This window comes from Prionailurus viverrinus, chromosome B4, assembly GCF_022837055.1.
Source record: "Prionailurus viverrinus isolate Anna chromosome B4, UM_Priviv_1.0, whole genome shotgun sequence".
In the NCBI taxonomy this organism is placed as follows: Eukaryota; Metazoa; Chordata; class Mammalia; order Carnivora; family Felidae; genus Prionailurus; species Prionailurus viverrinus.
In genome coordinates, this window is record NC_062567.1 from 21,154,635 (window position 1) to 21,174,173 (window position 19,539).

At 37.0% G+C, this 19,539-nt stretch overlaps 1 protein-coding gene across 2 annotated transcripts in view; it reads left to right on the plus strand.

Annotated features, from left to right (window-relative positions):
- Window positions 1-19,539, plus strand: part of MYO3A (myosin IIIA) — a 245,290-nt gene that overhangs the window by 172,733 nt on the left and 53,018 nt on the right. For both annotated transcript variants that reach the window (XM_047867899.1, XM_047867900.1), the window contains 6 exons: window positions 2,290-2,443; window positions 4,218-4,306; window positions 5,141-5,270; window positions 12,388-12,467; window positions 12,929-13,006; window positions 15,840-16,045. In XM_047867899.1, the coding sequence (XP_047723855.1) occupies window positions 2,290-2,443; window positions 4,218-4,306; window positions 5,141-5,270; window positions 12,388-12,467; window positions 12,929-13,006; window positions 15,840-16,045 (737 nt within the window). The remainder of the gene's footprint in view (window positions 1-2,289; window positions 2,444-4,217; window positions 4,307-5,140; window positions 5,271-12,387; window positions 12,468-12,928; window positions 13,007-15,839; window positions 16,046-19,539) is intronic.

The following is a 19,539-nucleotide window of genomic DNA, read 5'->3' on the forward strand; positions in this document are numbered from 1 at the left end:
TTATATCTGCTAAACAGTTTATTGCAGTTAAGAACTACTCATCTTCTGCTTTGAATGTATTTGTAACACACAGGGCATAGCAGAGGACTTTCTGAAGAGTTACGTGAGCTTCATTTCTCCACTTAGACTTAAAAACAACTAAGTATTTGGGGGCCATAACTGCTATAAAAATATATATTCTATTGTTTTAGACGTGATAATTTTGCTAAAATGCTTCATAAATCCTGAGTAATAGCATGTTTTTTCCACTGACTTGCCTGGAGTCCATAATACTAACATGTATCTTCAAGGGGAGCCCATTGTTTTCCAAGTTACTCATCTCTGCTGTGTATGACCTGCCAGGAAAGAATTCCCTGGATTTTGACACAGGCAAATAGAAATGACAAATGCATTGATTTAGATATTAACCTTATGTGCTTTCTATACAAAACACACAAAACCTCTTTTGAACTTTGCAGTTGCCATTTAAGCTATAATATGCTGTCAGCCTAATGTGTCTACTGGTAAAGTAATTCTGGGTCTGTGTATTGCTCCCAAGGTTACCTTCAAATGAAAAAGCTGTGAAACTTTTAGACATTGTTTCCATTTTTATGTACTGGATTAACTAAATGACTTTCCGGTGATCTACCTTTTAGGCCAATGGGCACTGCCCAATTGTTACGTATTAGATTTTGTCTTACTTAAAAGTATACATTTATTTTTCTGGGTGAAACCCTTGAAATGAGATTTCAATTTCATAAGGCTCCAAAATACTGATTAAAGGTTTTGACTTATCAGATGACCCACCTGCCATTGACGGAATTAAATTCCTCCATGAAGTTGCCGGAAATAAATTCTCTTTCTCTGAACTCCTTATGGTACTACATTGTACATATCACTTATCTATTATATGCTACCTTGAATTTTGAATATTTACTAACTCTATCACTCAAGTTATATTTTAAATCCACTGAGGACAGGGAGTTTGTGTTAAACAGCTCTTTATCACCCATCACTGTGCCTTCTTATAAGATGTTTAATGAAAATATTTCATGAATTAACGAATATATTAAAATAATAATGAAAATGTCCTGTCACTTTAATTTGTGAATGGTGCAGAGTATTCTGCCTGAGTCGGGAGTTATTTGATACACTTCCCAGTGATAGTTGCTTTATCACCTGAGAACTGGTGAGTGCCAAGCAGGTGAGCATCTCTCTGTGTCGTTGTGCACAGGTCATGCCTGTCCTCTTACAGACTGTGGCACTGGGGTAGGGGTACAGTGTGTGGGCAAAGTCATAGAAATGGAGCGACAGCATAATTCTTCATGTCCCTTTTGCAGAATAGATCATCAGCAACCATGTTGTGCTGGCACTGTGATTTTACAGTAATTGTTATTCATTGTTTTTATTTTATGCATCTTATAGTATACTCAACAGCAACTGGTTATTAATGTACCAGATATTTTTACTTTGTTAGATAGAGGTTGTTACCTCCATTTAGTAAATGAGACAGTGGGAGCTCATAGAGTAAAAAACAAACAAACAAACAAAATCCAAAGGATTATATGTCTAGTTAAGAGACAGAGCCCAGATATGAACCCAGGTGTTCTTGGTTCTCAATCCTTTGATTCCTGTGAGTCACAGATGTCCACCCTACTAACAATGTAAATGGCATCATGACTGAGAAGTTAAGTAAATGTTCTTGAGAGATCCATTCCTGAAGCTAGATAAAAGGCTTCAATAAGAGGCAGTATAACTCTAAGATATACCTAATTAATACTCTATAAATTCTGTAGCATACCTTTTTTTTTAACGTTTATTTATAATTGAGAGACAGAGAGAGACAGAGCATGAGGAGGGGAGGGGCAGAGACAGGGAGACACAGAATCTGAAGCAGGTTCCAGGCTCTGAGCTGTCAGTGCAGAGCCCGACGCGGGGCTCGAACTCACAAACCGAGAGATCATGACCTGAGCCGAAGTCGGACGCTTAACGGACTGAGCTACCCAGGCGCCCCTAGAGCATACCTTTATTACTGCTCATTAACAACATATTTTTTTGCATTTTGAAAGCTTAAGATGTCTATAATTCTGGTATAGAGACTAGAAACTATTATTATTACCCCAAATCAGCACTACCTTTAATGAACTTTGGGGAAAGAAAAATAAAATGATACCCTCACTTTAAGGACAATGTCATAGGAAGCAATTTATTATATTATGTGTAAAATAGAGTTTTGGGTAATTACTATCAAGCTACATATCATTCATAAATGTTTAGTGAATTGTTTCTATGAATCCTGTCCTGTTATAGAATGAATACCTAAATGAGGATGTTAATGCCAGAGTTATTGAATATGAAGATAACCGGCCCCTCCTAGATATGTTTCTGCAGAAGCCAATGGGTCTACTGTCCCTACTTGATGAAGAAAGTAGATTTCCCAAGGCCACTGACCAGACTCTTATAGGTGAGTTTTAAATCCAGCATGTCTGCATAGTTTTGTGCTGTAGTCCTATAATGCTCTCAGTGACTTAAAAAGAATGTTGTTTCATTATCTGGGAGAAAATAGCTATTACAAAGCCTGCATGTGCCACTTTAAAGAAGAGGTTTTGGATCTAATATCTGGACCAGTGAATGTTTATAATAGGGTGAAATATTTAATGAATTAAATAAGTTTGGATATTGGACTTCTCCATACATTATGGTAGAGCCCCAATTACAGGATATTGTATTAGAAATAACCTTAGAAATTATCCACCCCCCCCCAAAAAAAATTATCCAGCCCCTAATTAGAAATTAGAGGGCAGGGCAAAGGGCCTGTAGAATTTGAAAAGAGACAGCTAATGGGAAGGAAATAAATTTGTCTGTGATGTTCTGGTCACTTGTCTAATACAGTGAAATAGACTCAAACACCTTAATAATCTCTAAATTACAGTACGTTAATAAATATAATAATCCTGGGTCTTCAAAGAAAGCATAAACATATTCATTTTTTTCTGTTTGAGAAGGCACAGATAGGTATCCTATATTTAAAAGATGATCAACTAAAATGGTTAAAAGTAAAAATGTCTTACTCCTGAGATTAAAAAAAAAAAAAAACCCTTAGCTTGTTCAGGTGAAAAATAATTTTTTTAATGTGGAAATACCATATTCCCTGTTGGTAGGAGATATTGATTATGTATAATAAATATTTGCAGAAAATTTGGATTCACATTTCTCTCATTTACTTTGGGTGATAGACTGTTTCTTATGATTAAGTCTGTGATGTCACTTCCTGCTGACTCACTGATTGGTTAATTCTCTCCTCTAATTGGACCGTGCTAGTGAAAAAGAAAATAACCCCAGAGTTGTGGGAAAAATTGTTTCATAGCAATTACTTGATTTTGAGGTTACAATGTCCTTTCTAGGACATGGAGCAAAAAGTTCTCTGAAGGTGGCAAAATTGTTAAAGGGATGTAACTTCCTTTATGATCCTACATTTTTCCTATGTAATGAATAATAACTTAGAGCTCCCCTGATAGAAAGGAGAGCCAGAATGCCAGATTCCTAAGCTCATCACTTCACATCAAACTGGGTTTCACAAACCTCTTTGATCAGTTAATCTCAGGCAGTTTCCTTCCTCTCTACCTATGGTTCACAAAATGTGGTCCCCAGACCAAGAACATCAGTATCATCTGGGAACTTGGTATAAATGTGTCTTCTTGGATTCCCTCCACTCTCAGACCTACTAAGTCAGAAGCTTTGTGTTTTAATAGGCCCTCCAGGGAATTCCAATGCTTACTAAGGTTTTTTGTTTTTTTTTTAATTTTTTTTTTCAACGTTTATTTATTTTTGGGACAGAGAGAGACAGAGCATGAACGGGGGAGGGGCAGAGAGAGAGGGAGACACAGAATCGGAAACAGGTTCCAGGCTCTGAGCCATCAGCCCAGAGCCCGACGTGGGGCTCGAACTCACAGACCGCGAGATCGTGACCTGGCTGAAGTCAGATGCTTAACCGACTGCGCCACCCAGGCGCCCGACTAAGGTTTAAGAACTGCTCTAAATCTTAATGGAGTGGTTAAATTCATGACCTTGAGTTTTGCTCCACCATTTATATCCCAAATCTGGGTTTATCAACTATGTAAAATTGTTTTTTCCACTGCACACTGTCCATTTTATGGTGAAAGAGATGATTCTGTCAATAAGTATTTTTGAGGATCTCCTACATGGCTTGATATTGGGGCTCAACTTTTTTTCTACAGAAAAATTTGAAGGTAACCTGAAATCACAGTACTTCTGGAGGCCCAAAAGAATGGAACTTAGTTTTGGAATTCACCATTATGCGGGAAAGGTAAGAGCTTTGAAGAATTAGGACTGAGTTTCTCTTAGCCTTTCATCAAATAATGGTGGTGAACATGAAAATTATGGCCCAAAGTATTTACAGATGGTTATAATAAGATAGCCATTTGTTTCTGCCCCAATCTGGCCCTGACTCTGTTCTCCAACCTCCTACAATCTGTGCCATCCACTGCCAGCTACTCCCACTCCAGGGCATCTACCCCTAGCGTGTATCCTGCAAAGGTTAAAAACAAAAAATCCTTCTCCTAGTTTGACAAACACATTGTTGTAGTTTTTCTAGAGGAATTTGTATTAAGAAACTAAGGGAAAACAAGAAAGAAAAGAAAGAGACAAGCTTCAAAGCACCATGTTTCTAATCCTAAAATCTGGCTTTGGGTGACATTGGCTGCCAACGGGAACCTGCTTTTTCTTTCTTTTAATGATAGCTGACAGCCTTTTCTATAAACTGCCTTTTTCAAACTTGAGGTGGGTCTCTGTCCACTGCAGCCTTTGTCTCCCCTCCCTCCCAACAGGAGAAAGTGCCAAATTTCCAACATAATAAACAAGAGGAATCAGACCTCTTTTATCATTCCAACCCAAATAAAATCAGCAAGATGCAAATTTTTCTCTGACAAAATATAGTGTAAACCTGGAGAAGGTTGCTTTTCCAACCGAGTTGTAACGGACTACCATTATAAATCTTTGTATACCTGTTGCTCAGCACAGAGGAAATTCTCGGTAAATACCAGTTGATGATTCTGCTGCTACTGCTGCTGATGATGATAGTGATGATGACAATGAGGATGATGTTGGTTGTGATACTGATGATAACATACTTTATCAACAGGTCCTCTATAACGCAAGTGGGTTCTTAGCTAAAAATAGAGACACTCTTCCAACAGATATTGTGCTGCTTTTGAGATCATCCGAAAACAGCGTAATTCGGCAACTGGTCAGTCACCCTCTGACAAAAACAGGTAAGCTAAGGCAGTTTCCTTAAAAAAAATTTTTTTTTTAATGTTTATTATTTTTGAGAGAGAGACAGAGACCAAGCAGGGAAGGGGCAGAGAGAGAGAGAGGCACAGAATCAGAGGCAGGCTCCAGGCTCTGAGCTGTCAGCACAGAGCCCGATGTGGGGCTCGAACTCACAGACCGCGAGATCATGACCTGAGCCGTAGACGGCCGCTTAACCGACTGAGCCACCCAGGTGCCCCAAGGCAGTTTCCTTTAACTGAGAACCTTCCTCAGGCCCAATCAAGTAGTTTCTGACTGTGATTTTCATGAGTATAATCCTCCATTGTTTATGTTGGTTTGTTTTCAGCTCACTAAATACACATTTATTAATATCTCCTGTCCAAATTGTCTGAAGAAAATGTAATTCTCCAATTAGAGGAGAGAATTAACCAATTAAACTGCATTAAAGCAAAGCATTTGAAGCACTAGCCAGAAGATATGATGGTATTTTAGCTACTCACTAGAAGAATATGCTGATTTCTGAAGAGTTCAAAATCACCTCTGTTTCAGGACTGGGTGGCTTTTGGGTGGTACTTTAAGACTCTACAGGTTTAGTGAGATTTGCCTTATTGATTAAAAACTTACATCCGGGGCGCCTGGGTGGCGCAGTCGGTTAAGCGTCCGACTTCAGCCAGGTCACGATCTCGCGGTCCGTGAGTTCGAGCCCCGCGTCAGGCTCTGGGCTGATGGCTCAGAGCCTGGAGCCTGTTTCCGATTCTGTGTCTCCCTCTCTCTCTGCCCCTCCCCCGTTCATGCTCTGTCTCTCTCTGTCCCAAAAATAAATAAACGTTGAAAAAAATAAAAAATAAAAACTTACATCCATAGACATGCTTGCATTTGCTTTTAAGTAGGTAAAAATGTGGTTTGGGTTGGTTTTTATTTATCGGATTTTGTTTTATTATTTTGCATTTCTTTTTATGGCTTTATTGAGGTATAACTGACATACAATAAATAGCATATGTTTAGACAGTAAAACAAGATGAGGTTTTGACATATATAAACACCTGTAAAACCAAAAGCATATTCATCATCCCCGATCATTTTTCCTTGTGACTCTGTAATCCTTCCTACCACTCCTCCTGACCCCTGTCCAGTTGTTCTAGCACCATTTGTTGAAAGGATTCTTCTTCCCCCCATTAAATTGCTTGGACAGCCTGTTGAAAATCAATTGACTATATACGTATAGATCTATTTCTGGACTTTCTATTGTGTCGCACTGATACTACACTTCTTGATTACTGTAGCTTTATAAAAAATAATTGAAATCAGGTGGTATAAACTACCCAATTTGTTCTTCTTCACAGTTGTCGAGGCAATTATAACTCCTTTGCTTTTCCATATAAATTTTAGAATAAGCTTGTCAATTTCTACCCAAAATCCTGGTGAGACTTTGATTGGGATGTACCTGGAGCTATAAATTAATTTTAGTCTAATTCATATCTTCACAATATTGAGGATTGGGGTTAGGAATTCAACATATTAATTTTGGAGGGACACAATTCAGCCCATAACAACAGCCATATTGGATCATCCTACAGAAATCTTTGGATACAGTGATCTTTAGAAAGTCTTCCAATCAGGGAGCACAATATAGCTCTCCATTTATTTAAGTCTTCTTTAATTTCTCTCTGTAATACTTTGTAGATTTCAGTGTGTGTGAGTCTTGCATATCTTTTGCCAGATTATCTGCTAGTATATCAGATTTCATGCTATTATAAACGGTAACTTATTTCAAATTCTGTTTGTTGCTAGTATAGAGAAATCCAGTTGATTTTTCTGCATTGATCTTTTGCCCTACAATGTTGCTAGATTCATTTATTAGAGTAGCTTTTTTTGGTAAATTTTATATAGAATGATCTATATAGATCATCTATGTAGATGATCGTGTCATCTGTGAAAAAAGTTTGCCCTTTCTTCTGCATATCTTCATCTTGCCTGGCTGCCCTGGGTAGATTCACCAATGCAATATTGAATATAAGTGGTAAGAGTAAACATTCCAGCCTTATTCCTGATCTCAGAGGGAGATCTCAGTTTTTCCCCAGTAACTATGATGTTAGCTGTAGGTCTTTCATAGATGTCCTTTATCAGTAGGAGGAAGTTCTTTCCATTCCTAGTTTTCTGAATATTTATCAAGTATGCATCTTTGAATTTTGTCAGATGCCTTTTCTGTATCTATTGAGATGATCATTTGTTTGTTTATTTTTTAATTTATAAATATGGTGAGTTACATTGATTGATTTTTGAATGTTATGCAACTTTTTATTCCTGGGAAAAACCTGACATGATCATGATACATTGGACGTTTATGTATGGCTAGATTCAATTTGCTAACATTTTGTTAAGAATTTTTGCATCTATGTCCATGAGGGATATTGGGCTATTGTTTTCTTGTAATTTTTTTCTAATTTTGGGATCAGAGTAATACTGGCCTCATAGAATGGGTTAGAAGTATTGCTTCCTCTTCAATTTTCAGGAAGAGTATTATTTATTTCTAAATTCCTTTGTGGAACTCATCAGTGAAGCCATCTGGGCCTGAAGAGTTTCTGTGAGAAGGTTTTTAACTACAAATTCAATCAATTTGTTAACAGATATAAGGATATTTAAGTTATCTAATTTTTTAAATGAGCTTTATAGTAGGTTGTGTCTTTTAAGAAATTTATTTCATCTAGGTAGTCATATTTATTGACATAAAGTTGATTATAATGTTCCCTTATTATTCTTTAATATCTATAGATATTGAAGTTTTATCAGCACTCTCATTTGTCTTTCACTTTATTCTTGATAGATTTTCTAGATATTTATCAATTTTATTGATCTTCTCAAAGAACTAGCAAAGAGTATATAGTTTCATTGATTTTCTCCCTTGGCTTTGCTTTCTATTTTGTTGATGTTTCTTTCTTTTTCTTTCTTTCTTGCTTGCTTGCTTGCTTTCTTGCTTTTTTTCTTTCTGGCTTTTGTCATTTTTGTTTCCTTTCCTCTGTTTATTTTGGGTTTTATTTTGTCTTCTTTTTCAAATTTCTAAGGTGAGAACTTAGGTAATTGATTTAAGAAAACATTTCTTCTTTTCTAATATAAGTACTTACATCGATTATTTGTAAGTATTATACTTAAATTCTAAAAATATTGGTATTTTCCATATCTTTGTGTTGTAGCCTTTTAATTTAATTCCATAGTGCTCAGAACACATTATTTGTATGATTTAATCCATTTAAATTTAATGAGATATGTTTTATGGCCCAGAAGATGGTATACCTTGTTTTACATTTCATTTATACTTGAAAATAATGTGTAGTCCACTGTGTTGGATGGAGAGTTATATAAATGTCAGTTAGGTCAGCTTGGTTGATAGTATTGGTCAATGCTCAAATCTTCTGTATCCCTACTGGTTGTCTCTCTCCTGGTTCTACCAGTTCTTGAAAGAGGAGTTTTGAAATATCTGATTATAATTGTCAATTTATCTATTTTTTCTTTCATTCCTATCAGGTTTTCTTTCATGTATTTTTCAGATCTTTTATTGGACATATAAACATTTAGAATGAGTATATCTTGTTGATCAGTGGACCCCTTTATTTATTATTAAATGTCCCTTTTTATCCTTGGTAATATTCTTTGCTCGGAAATCTACTTTGCCTGATATTAATATGGAGACTCCAGCTTTCTCATGACTAGTGGTTGAATGGTATATCTTTTTTTATACTTTCAACTTCAACTTAGTTTTGTGTTTATATTTAAACGTTTTTTTTTAGACAGCATGTAGTTGGACCTTCCTTTTTTAAATGCCTACAATCTCTGCCTTTTAATTGAGGTGATCATACCATTTATATTTAATGTGATTTTTGATATGGTTGGGTTTGACTCCACCATTTGCTGTTTGTTTTCTATTGTTACATCTGTTATTTTCCATACTCTTCACCTGGATTCCCCCCCTTGCATTACAGCATAAAACCTCGTAGACAGAAAGCTGGAGTAATCATAGGGCTCACCTCATTTGTTTCCCCTTGCTGAGGGATCAATGTCCTGGACTGCTTCATCCACAGTATTTAAACACTGTTATAGATTGACAAATATGGTATGAGTCTTTTTATATAAGCTACTTAGAGCAGTCAAAATCATAGAGACAGCAGAATGGTGGTTGCCAGGGGTTGGAGGTAGAGGCAATGGGGAGTTGGTATTTAATGGGTATAAAATTTCAGTTTTACAAGATAAAAAAAGTTATGGAGATCGATGGTGGTGGTTGCTGCATAATATTATGAAGGTACGCTACTGAACTGTACACTTAAAAATGATTTAGATGCTAAATTTTATGTTACGTAAATTTTACAATAAAAATGAAAGGGAAGAAAAACTATTGCTGATATATTTTGTATGTTTTTTTTAGTTATTTAAGTTAATGCAGGCTGTGTTATTTTATCATGCCCAGAAGCAAAACATCTTCAGGGTTTTTTTTAACGTTTATTTATTTTTGATAGAGAGACAGAGATAGAGACAGAGAATGAGCAGAGCAAGGGCAGAGAGAGACAGAGACAAGAATCCAAAGCAGACTCCAGGCTCTGAGCTGTAAGCACAGAGACCAATGCAGGGCTCAAACTCATGAGCCATGAGATCTGAGCTGAAGTTGGATGCTCAGTCAACTGAGCCACCCAGGCACCCCTTCAGTCAGTCATCTCTTTCTGTATCCACCAACTGCATCTGTGCATCTAATCTCATTTTTTTCATCCTTATAAAATATGCAACCAGGTTTTCAATACTATGTTTTGTCTTCTGAATATCATCAGAACCATGTCTCGTTGGCTAGGGAGATGAGAACTTCAAAATCAAAGATGTTTCATTGACTCAGAATCTCAAAGCTATCAGAGGCATTTGGGTTTCATATTCACCTAGATATGCAAACATAATAATAATGATGACAACAATAATAATACATAAAATTTGTTTAGAAATTGCAGTGTGCTAGACATTGTACTGAGTACTTTCATTAACTCCTAATAGCAACACTTCAGGACGTACTACTTTTATAGATGAGACACTGAGTCTTAGAAATGTTGAGCAGCTTTCCCAGTGTAACTCCTCTGGGAAGTCTTAGAAGTGGGCTTAAAAGTCTGGGTATTTCAATCCTATGTTATGCTGTCTCCAAGATTCTAAAATAACTATGGCCCTTTACATGTATGACTTTAACTATGAAATACAGCTCAGCCATTACTGGGGGGAAATGTACCACAATTCCTTGCAGCTCACATCTCTAGCTTGATTTATTACAGGTTTATCAGGTCAACATATAAAATATATATGGATATATTTTCTGAAATTAAGATCTATGCTAATTTTAGTTTCATTGATATGCACTGATGAATTTTTAAAAGGCTTTCATTTATTTTTTTGTTAAAGAATTTGATGACTAGTGTATAATTTTTTACATTGAAATTATTAATCCCTTAGTAAATTTCTTCTTGTTTTTTAGTTTTCAGAGAAATTTAAAGTTTTAGTTCTTATTTGGCTAATATTAAGTAATGGTATCTATTAAGTAATGGGTCTATTCTTTTTTTTAATTGTTTTTTAACGTTTATTTATTTTTGAGAGAGAGAGAGAGACAGAGCGAGATCAGGGGAAGGGCAGAGAGAGAGGGAGACACAGAATCTGAAGCAGGCTCCAGGCTCTGAGCCGTCAGCACAGTGCCCAATGCAAGGCCCAACCCCACAAACCATGAGACCATGACCCCAACTGAAGTTGGATGCTTAACCCACTGAGCCACCCAGGCACCCCATAAATGGATCTATTTTAATTAATGTGCTACTAGTCCTTTGTATACTTACTATGCTCCCAAGCAGTCTTCAAGCCGGTAGTAATTTTGGTAATTTTTTTCCTCAAACCTTCCCTTAAAAAAAAAAGAACAAATGAAATTCCACAGCTGCCCCTCCGTAGATCATGCGTTACTGTCTCTATCCATTCTGCTGTCTGCAGAAGTTTCACATCTGAAGGATGTGCAGCCCATCATGAAGGCGGGCACACACACCCGTTGTAGCACTTCTCCTGATGACGAGGGAGGGAGGAAGACCGCACAGCAGAGGCACTGCCAGCCGCATCACAGGCAGGGCCCCATCCCACATCATCACCTCAGAGCCAGCCTTTTGCTACCACAAAGAAAGTGAAAGATTTGTCAAAAATGTGTAGCCTCTGTTTCTCACTTAAAAGAATGAGAGTGAAAAGAAATAATCTTTCTGAAGTGATACTGAATTCTGGAGACAGATTTGAACATTGCTATTGGGATGACGAACTCTTGGACTGTGGGTTGGTGTATTGTGCTTGGTGGGGGGTGGTACAGGAGAGAAGATGAACTAACATTTCCAGCCACCCACCATGTGCCAGGCATACTTCCACGTGTCATCAACATTCTGTGAGGCAGCCAAGACAGCATTATCCCCATTATGTAGTTTCAAGATGCAACTCAGAGACAAAGTAAGTGATTCACGAGAAACACAATTTAAGTACCACAGCTGGTATTCAAATCCAGGTCTTCCTGGCTCCCATGGCCATAATTTTTCACTACTCCAGAGTATTCTCACGGCCTTGGATTGTGCATGCTTACGTAGCACCTGCGCCGTGCACTGATTTCTGAATGTTAGACTGAACATACCCATTGCTCTCAACCATTCGTGATTTTCTTATAACAACTTCATGACTTAATAATCTATATGATTGTTAAGGCCCCTTGTAAAGTTTACCTTTGTGTTAAAGAAAATCTCAGATGCCATTTAACACACACATATGCACACACATACACACACACACACACACACACACAAATTAAATTGTCCCTTCTGTCAGAATCACACCATATTCTGTAGCAATTAAAAGAAATCCAGCACTCACCTGTACTTTTTCTAATCTCCAAGCTGGAGGGTTTTTTTCTGAATTTAAAATTTGTTACAAATGTTTATGCAATATTACTTTATCCCTTAATTTCTCGTAAATACTTTACCAAGGGTGAATATTGTGGGATCAACAATGTTTATTTTAATACTTAAGTGAATGGGGGAAGTCTTCCAGCCATTAAGTATATTAATTTTATCCATATTCCCATAGGTAATCTGCCACATTCTAAAACTAAAAATATAATAAACTATCAAATGAGGACCTCAGAAAAAACAATCAACTTGACAAAGGTAAGAAAATGCATTTTGCATGACAGTGAGTCTAAGAATATAACCTTTACAATGGCAATGTTTGTGTGCTCCCAAAAGTAAGCATCATTTTCCTTAGTTTTTCCTTTTTGATCTTTCTTTTCTGCTTAAGCAGTTATGTTCATATTACTGCTAGCTGCTAAAATAATCATGCATTTATGATATATTCCTAACTCTTCTTTTATAGCTCATTTTAATATTACGCTAGGAGCAACTCAAAGTATATTAGTGAAGGTCCGAGATAGTCACATTCTATACAAGACCAATTAAAATTCCAATGCAGCTGATGAAACAATCACCCTGCAGTAAAAATATTAACATTTTGTTATTTTATGTATTTGAATGCATAGTCTGTGATAACCCAAAGGAAATTCCACGTGCTCCCTGTGGATCATAAAGTACAATAGATAACGAAGCGTCACTGTCTTTCTTGGTCTCTGTAGGGTGAAACTGGAGAAGCCACACGTCACGCCATAGAGACAACCAACATGAAAACACAAACAGTTGCATCATATTTTAGAGTAAGATATTAAATTATGCTGTGTTGTGCTTAAGAATGTTATTTGTTTTAATTGAGAGTTACAGATCAAAAACTAGTAAAAAATATCAGAGTGCTATTTGCAAAATAAAATTCTCATTACATTCCATTTACTATTTGTTAGATACAAAATATAGTAGAGGGGCGCCTGGGTGGCGCAGTTGGTTAAGCGTCCGACTTCAGCCAGGTCACGATCTTGCGGTCCGTGAGTTCGAGCCCCATGTCAGGCTCTGGGCTGATGGCTCAGAGCCTGGAGCCTGTTTCTGATTCTGTGTCTCCCTCTCTCTCTGCCCCTCCCCCGTTCATGCTCTGTCTCTCTCTGTCCCAAAAATAAATAAACGTTGAAAAAAAAAATTTTTTTTTTAAATATAGTAGAGAATACTGTCAAAAACATATGGATTGGTTTGCTTTGATATTTTACCTATAAAATGATTGCATACTAAGTCCACTGTAATGGAGGTTTGTATACCTTGGTTAAAATTTGTCCAAAGAACCAAATGCATCTCTACTAGAATAAAACCTGACAGCATTTTAAATTCAATGCCATGATAGCTACCAATTCTCCTTCCCACTCCTAGATGATCTTAGGGTGGACAGATGGGGCAAGCCTGAGCATCCAGGTCCATTCCATGTCTCCCTGCACATAGACGAGATGAAAACCTCAAAAGAAAAATAGAACTGGTATAATCATGGGGCAAGGAGTAGGGACACCAGGGAAACACAGTAACATGCCAAGAAAGTCAGTCGCTGTGTCCTTAGCATTGGATCAAGGTGGCCTTTCTTCCTTAGACAATATGGGAGAAGAGAAGGACAGGGAGTCCTTTTCTTCCTCTGTGTTCTGAACAACTCTAGATAATTCTGCCCTCATTATTGGTTTCAGTTCTTATTTATCTCTTTTGATAAAATCATATGAATCAGCCAAAGAAAAGGAAGAAAATGCCAACTGAAAATTGGAAATTATTAATAGTATAATTTAAGACAGGAGGGGAAGGGGAGGAAATTGGGTTAAATTTACTGGAAGTGTTTGGTGAATAAATCCAGTTTTCTAACAGAATCATGAAGTATTTTTTAAAATAACTGGGTAGTTTTATTAGATATTTTCAAGTCCTAAACTCCTCACAGATAGTGTGTGCTTAATCATCTTTGAGTAGCATCTGCTCACACACACACATTTATATGTACATATATGCTCAATATCTCACATTTGCAGCTGGTCCATTCACCTTACATGAGAACTACAGCACAGCTGAATTACCAAGCATATGTACAGACAGATTATTTTCTTTTTTTAAGTGAGTTATCCAAGACCATTCTCATTCCACTGTTGTTGACATCAAACACTGTGTGTCTACTTAAGCCATTCGTTCATAAAATCGTTTTATTCCTCAGGCTGAAGTGAAAAGTGATAGAAGATAATTCCGTATAGTATATAACATATTTTTAAAGTAAGTTTTCATTCTGTGGAGAAGGAATATAGTGTGATACCATGCCTTGGTCCCTAAGAAAAACCAATATTTAAATTGTAGCAAGCTCTTGCTCAGAATGCCAGTGACAGATATATCACCTTTGTATCCCCAGTGCCTGGCAGATGTTTGCGTGATGGCTCACATATAAATGTAGTGGAAAAGGGCTCCAAAGTGGTAACCTCAGCTGTTTGAGGATCACATAGGAGTTTCAGTGCCCAAGAAGAAGCCATGCCAAGCCAAGGCTTTGTCAGTTGTGCAATTCCGGTATTTGGTTTGTACCAGGGTATTTTATAACCCTAGGCTTGTATATTTCCAACACTAAAAGAAATCCAACTGACAACAGCTGCCTGTGTTCATACATTCATTACCTTGCCAATAAATTGCAATGCTGGCTTTAGCATACTCACTGTCTGAGATTCCACTTTTAATTGAACTATGATTATCCTGATATGTTATGCTCAGTTGTCCAGTAATTGGCTACCATTGTAACAAGGTATTGCTGAAAACACAATTTTCGTATCTATGTGACTTTGAAAATTCTAAAATAAATAAGAAAATTATCGAACTTGAGCAGATTAGAGTACTTAAATGAATTTGCTTATTTTTGTAACTCCTATGTCCTATATATTAAACTGCTTTAACTTCTCATTCCTTATTTAAAAATGTTTTTAATGTTTATTTGTTTTTGAGAGAGAGAGACAGAGTGTGAACAGGGGAGGGGCAAAGAGAGAGGGAGACATAGAATCCGAAGCAGGCTCCAGGCTCCGAGCTGTCAGCACAGAGCCCAGTGTGGGCCTCAAACCCACAAACCGTGAGATTATAACCCAAACCAAAGTTGGACGCTCAACCAACTCAGCCACCCAGGCACCCCTCTCATTCTTTATTTTAAACTAGGAGATGATTCTGATAGGCATTGATGGGTTTACTTTCATACTTTCTATAAAGAAAGAGTTGAATAAGGAAATTAATGGTAAAAGGAGGTAATTAAGTTGTATGCCTAAATACTGTATGTCAGCAAGCTTCCCTAAGAGGATATAATTACTAACAAACAAACTATACCAAAAGGAATTTTATCTATTCATTAAAGTTGCTTTAAGAATGTACATGAAACCTTTTAATGGCTAAGTTCCAAGTTATTGCCTCTACATTTTTGAGTAAATACAGATTTTTAAAAATATGCTATAAATAAAATTTTCATTAATATGCATATTCCTCCATTGACTGTGAATTCATGTGAACATGTATAACATCCAGGTTTCAGCATTTTTTCTTATAGTAAAAAGAAATACCTGCAACCTTCTAAATTTTTATATGCTACACTGGGAAATTTATTTTTGTTCCATATTATAGTATTCTCTGATGGATTTGTTATCTAAAATGATGGTGGGCCAACCTCATTTTGTCCGGTGCATCAAACCAAATAATGACCGTCAGGCAAGAAAATACGACAGAGAGAAAGTTCTCCTACAGCTTCGCTACACCGGAATTCTGGAAACAGCAAGAATTCGAAGGCTGGGGTACTCACATCGGATACTTTTTGCTAACTTTATAAAGCGGTATGTGGAATTCTTTTCAAGTTTCCATGTACAGTTTATAGAGAAATTCATCAGAAGAATTATAGGAAGCAAAATAGGGAAGAGAATGACTTAGGTGTTCTAGGAGGGAGGCATTTTGTTTTTGCAAAAGATGCTGTACTGAAAGAAAAGGTAACTGGGGCTGGGAGTTTTCTGTTGTCACCTGGGAGATCCTGTGTGGTCACATGGGATAAATGTCATGGGCAGTATGATTGAAAGGCCTAAGCTTCTGTACTGAGCAGTTAGAGGTTCTGGGTTGGGTGACCATTGGGCTGTACCAGTGATTCTCAACGGGGAGAAATTTTGCTCTTCAAAGAACATTTGTCAATGTCTGGAGACATTTTGTTTGTCACAACTGGTGGGATTGAGTGTTGTTGTTGGCATCTAGTGCATAAAATCCAAAGATGCTGTTAAGCATCCTACCATCCACAGGAGATCCCCCCACAGCAAATAATTATCCATCCTAAAATGTTAACAGTGCCTAGATCAGAAAACCTGGCCTATTCAGAACCATTTTCCTCATTTAATAAATCTGCCATGACTGCCTAGTGGAATTGTTATAAGGATCAAATGAGACATTATCTCTAACAGTGATTTAGAAGACATAAAGACTCAATTAAGTATGAGGTCCTTTTTAATATTTGAGATTAATGTAAAATGAATTAAGCTATACATTAAATATATTTTATTAAGTAATATATTTATAGTGATATAGAGGTTCAATATATTCCTTATATATTTAATATTTTAAATGCTCATGTTTCTGATATTTATCAATTCTGTGATTACTATTACCTATTAAATTTGAAGTTTCAATTTTCAACAGTATTACCATTTTCAGGTAAAACCTAGCATTTGAGGTAAAACCTAGCAATTTTCAGGTAAAACCTAACATTCTCTGGCCTTTTTCAGAGTGTATAAATTAGGATTAAGAACAAAACAAAATTTCTAACTCCCTCCCCCCAAAACAAAACAAAACAAAACAAAACAAAACAAAACAACATTTCTTACCTTGTGTCAAGCATTCTTTCACTTGGGGTAACCAAAAGACCCTTACTAAATAAAACGAGAATCCTAATTATTTTTGCAAATTTTCATTTTTTCAGCAATCTGTAGTAGTTTTTGCCTCCCCTCACCCTTTTGACCCACTGGCAAAGAAACGAAAGGTATTTTTTTTTAAATGTTTAAAAGAATTCAGGTATCATTTCTCAGTCTTTTGGCTAAGGTCAAGTGAAAGAATTCAGGAATTCAGTAAGTAATTACTGCCTAGCTTGTTTTTTAAGAAATACATTTTGGGGCACCTGAGTGGCTCAGTCAGTTAAACATCCGACCTCAGCTCAGGTCATGATCTCACAGTTCGAGCCCTGCGTCAGGCTCTGTGCTGACAGCTCAGAGCCTGGAGCCTGCTTCGGATTCTGTTTCTCCCTCTCTCTCTCTCTCTGCCCCTCCCCTGTTCATGCTCTGTCTCTCTGTCTCTCAAAAATAATAAATAAACATTAAAAATTTTTTAATTAAATAAACAATATTAATATAATATTACTATAACTACCATGGAATTTCAGTGACCTTTTTTTTATGTGCAAAGTACTGTGCTAAGCATTGCAGAGGGCACCACATTTTAAAACTGTCTTAAACCTCAAGAATTGACACTCCCAGCTAAAATTTTCAAAGTCACAGGCATGGGAAGTTAATAAGCAATGCAGGGTAATAAGTACCAAGATCCAACTGAATGGTATACACAGTGCAAGAGGTCAGAAGAGATAAATTTATGTCCAGGAGGGCTGATAAGAGAGAATATTAGGAAAGAAGGTTCAAACTGGAATCTGATGGTAGGTACAGTTTGTGGAAAAGACAGGAAAGGTCTTTCTCACTGTACTGTTTGGCATGTCGAAAGCTAGAGGGACTTGGTTGGATTTGCCGGGATTAGCACAGTAGGTGTTAGTGAAGTGACAGAAATTGACAGAAGATAAGATGGGAAAACTGATCAGGTTAAAAATTATGTACAGAGAGCCTTGAATGACATAGTGAACTTACCGTTTCAGTTCTCCATGGTTTTACAATGTGGACAGTAAGGAGGACTAAACCTACTTTTTGACAATATTACAGTTGAAAGTCGCTTATTTGGCAGGTCAGAAGTGAGATTAAATTTATAAATGTAGGGGCGCCTGGGTGGCGCAGTCGGTTAAGCGTCCGACTTCAGCCAGGTCACGATCTCGCGGTCGGTGAGTTCGAGCCCCGCGTCGGGCTCTGGGCTGATGGCTCGGAGCCTGGAGCCTGTTTCTGATTCTGTGTCTCCTCTCTCTCTGCCCCTCCCCCGTTCATGCTCTGTCTCTCTCTGTCCCCCAAAAAAATAAATGAACGTTGAAAAAAAAAATTAAAAAAAAAATTTATAAATGTATTTCAAAGTCCCATGCTATATAAAATAGCAAATTACTGCATGATAAATGAGGAAGGAAAAAAAACTCAGTATACAGAGACTATGTGAATAGCTGTTCTAAATACAGGAAGTCCCAGAAATAAAAGACTAAACCTTTTCTCTGTCACTAATTTGAAAGCTTTCATCTAAATTGGCGGAGATTCTTAGGAGGCAGAACAATTTGCAAAGGCCCTGTGGAGGTGTAAATAGGACTACATAATTCTCCTCTGTCCTGTCTTAGCCTTTGACCAACCCTTCTTGTATGATGCAAAATTCATCAGATTCTTTGTTCCGTTGTAGATAAACTCTTCTGTTTTGTGACAAAGAAATAATCTTACAAGAAGAGACACAATACGGAATTACTTTGCACAGGGTTTTTGCTGTAGCTATTTCAAATGAACTCTTATACTAAGAAGCTACCATAGTGAGCTCCATTTTTCCACTAGGCACCTATACACAATGGTTTGGCGACCAGAACTCTAATTCACCCAGAACTTATTGAAGACAGTAGTATAGTGAAGTAGGTAAGTACACACGCTTTGAAATCAGAAAGCCCAAGTTCAAACCCCAATTCTGTCACATCTAAATGTGTGACTTTGTTCAAAGTTACTTCGAGTAACTTCTATAAGCTTTAAGCCTCAGTCTTTCTTATCTGCAAATAGGGATGACAATTGTATCTACTCTGTATATGGTTATGAGCATTAAATTAAATAATATATATGAAGTTTATTGATAGACCCAAGTGTCATCAATACGTATTAGCTATATTATTTTCATTATTCTTGCCTCAGCCCCAAGCTCCCAAAATTGCTTATTACCTACAATGCCGTGGTCTTGAATCCCACAGCATAAGTCATGAAGCTAGTCCATAAAAAACAAAGCAGCAGCCAGTATGTTGCCTTTAAAGCAAGTCTTTAAAACAAGGGATGCAGCAAAGCAAGAGTCTGGGGGCTTTCCCAGTGCAACTGGTCTACCTACATGTTTATTTCCACAGCAAGTCCCAGAGGCAGGTCATTAGACCTTCAGCAGACATTTAATTAAGCACCCACTATGTTCTAGT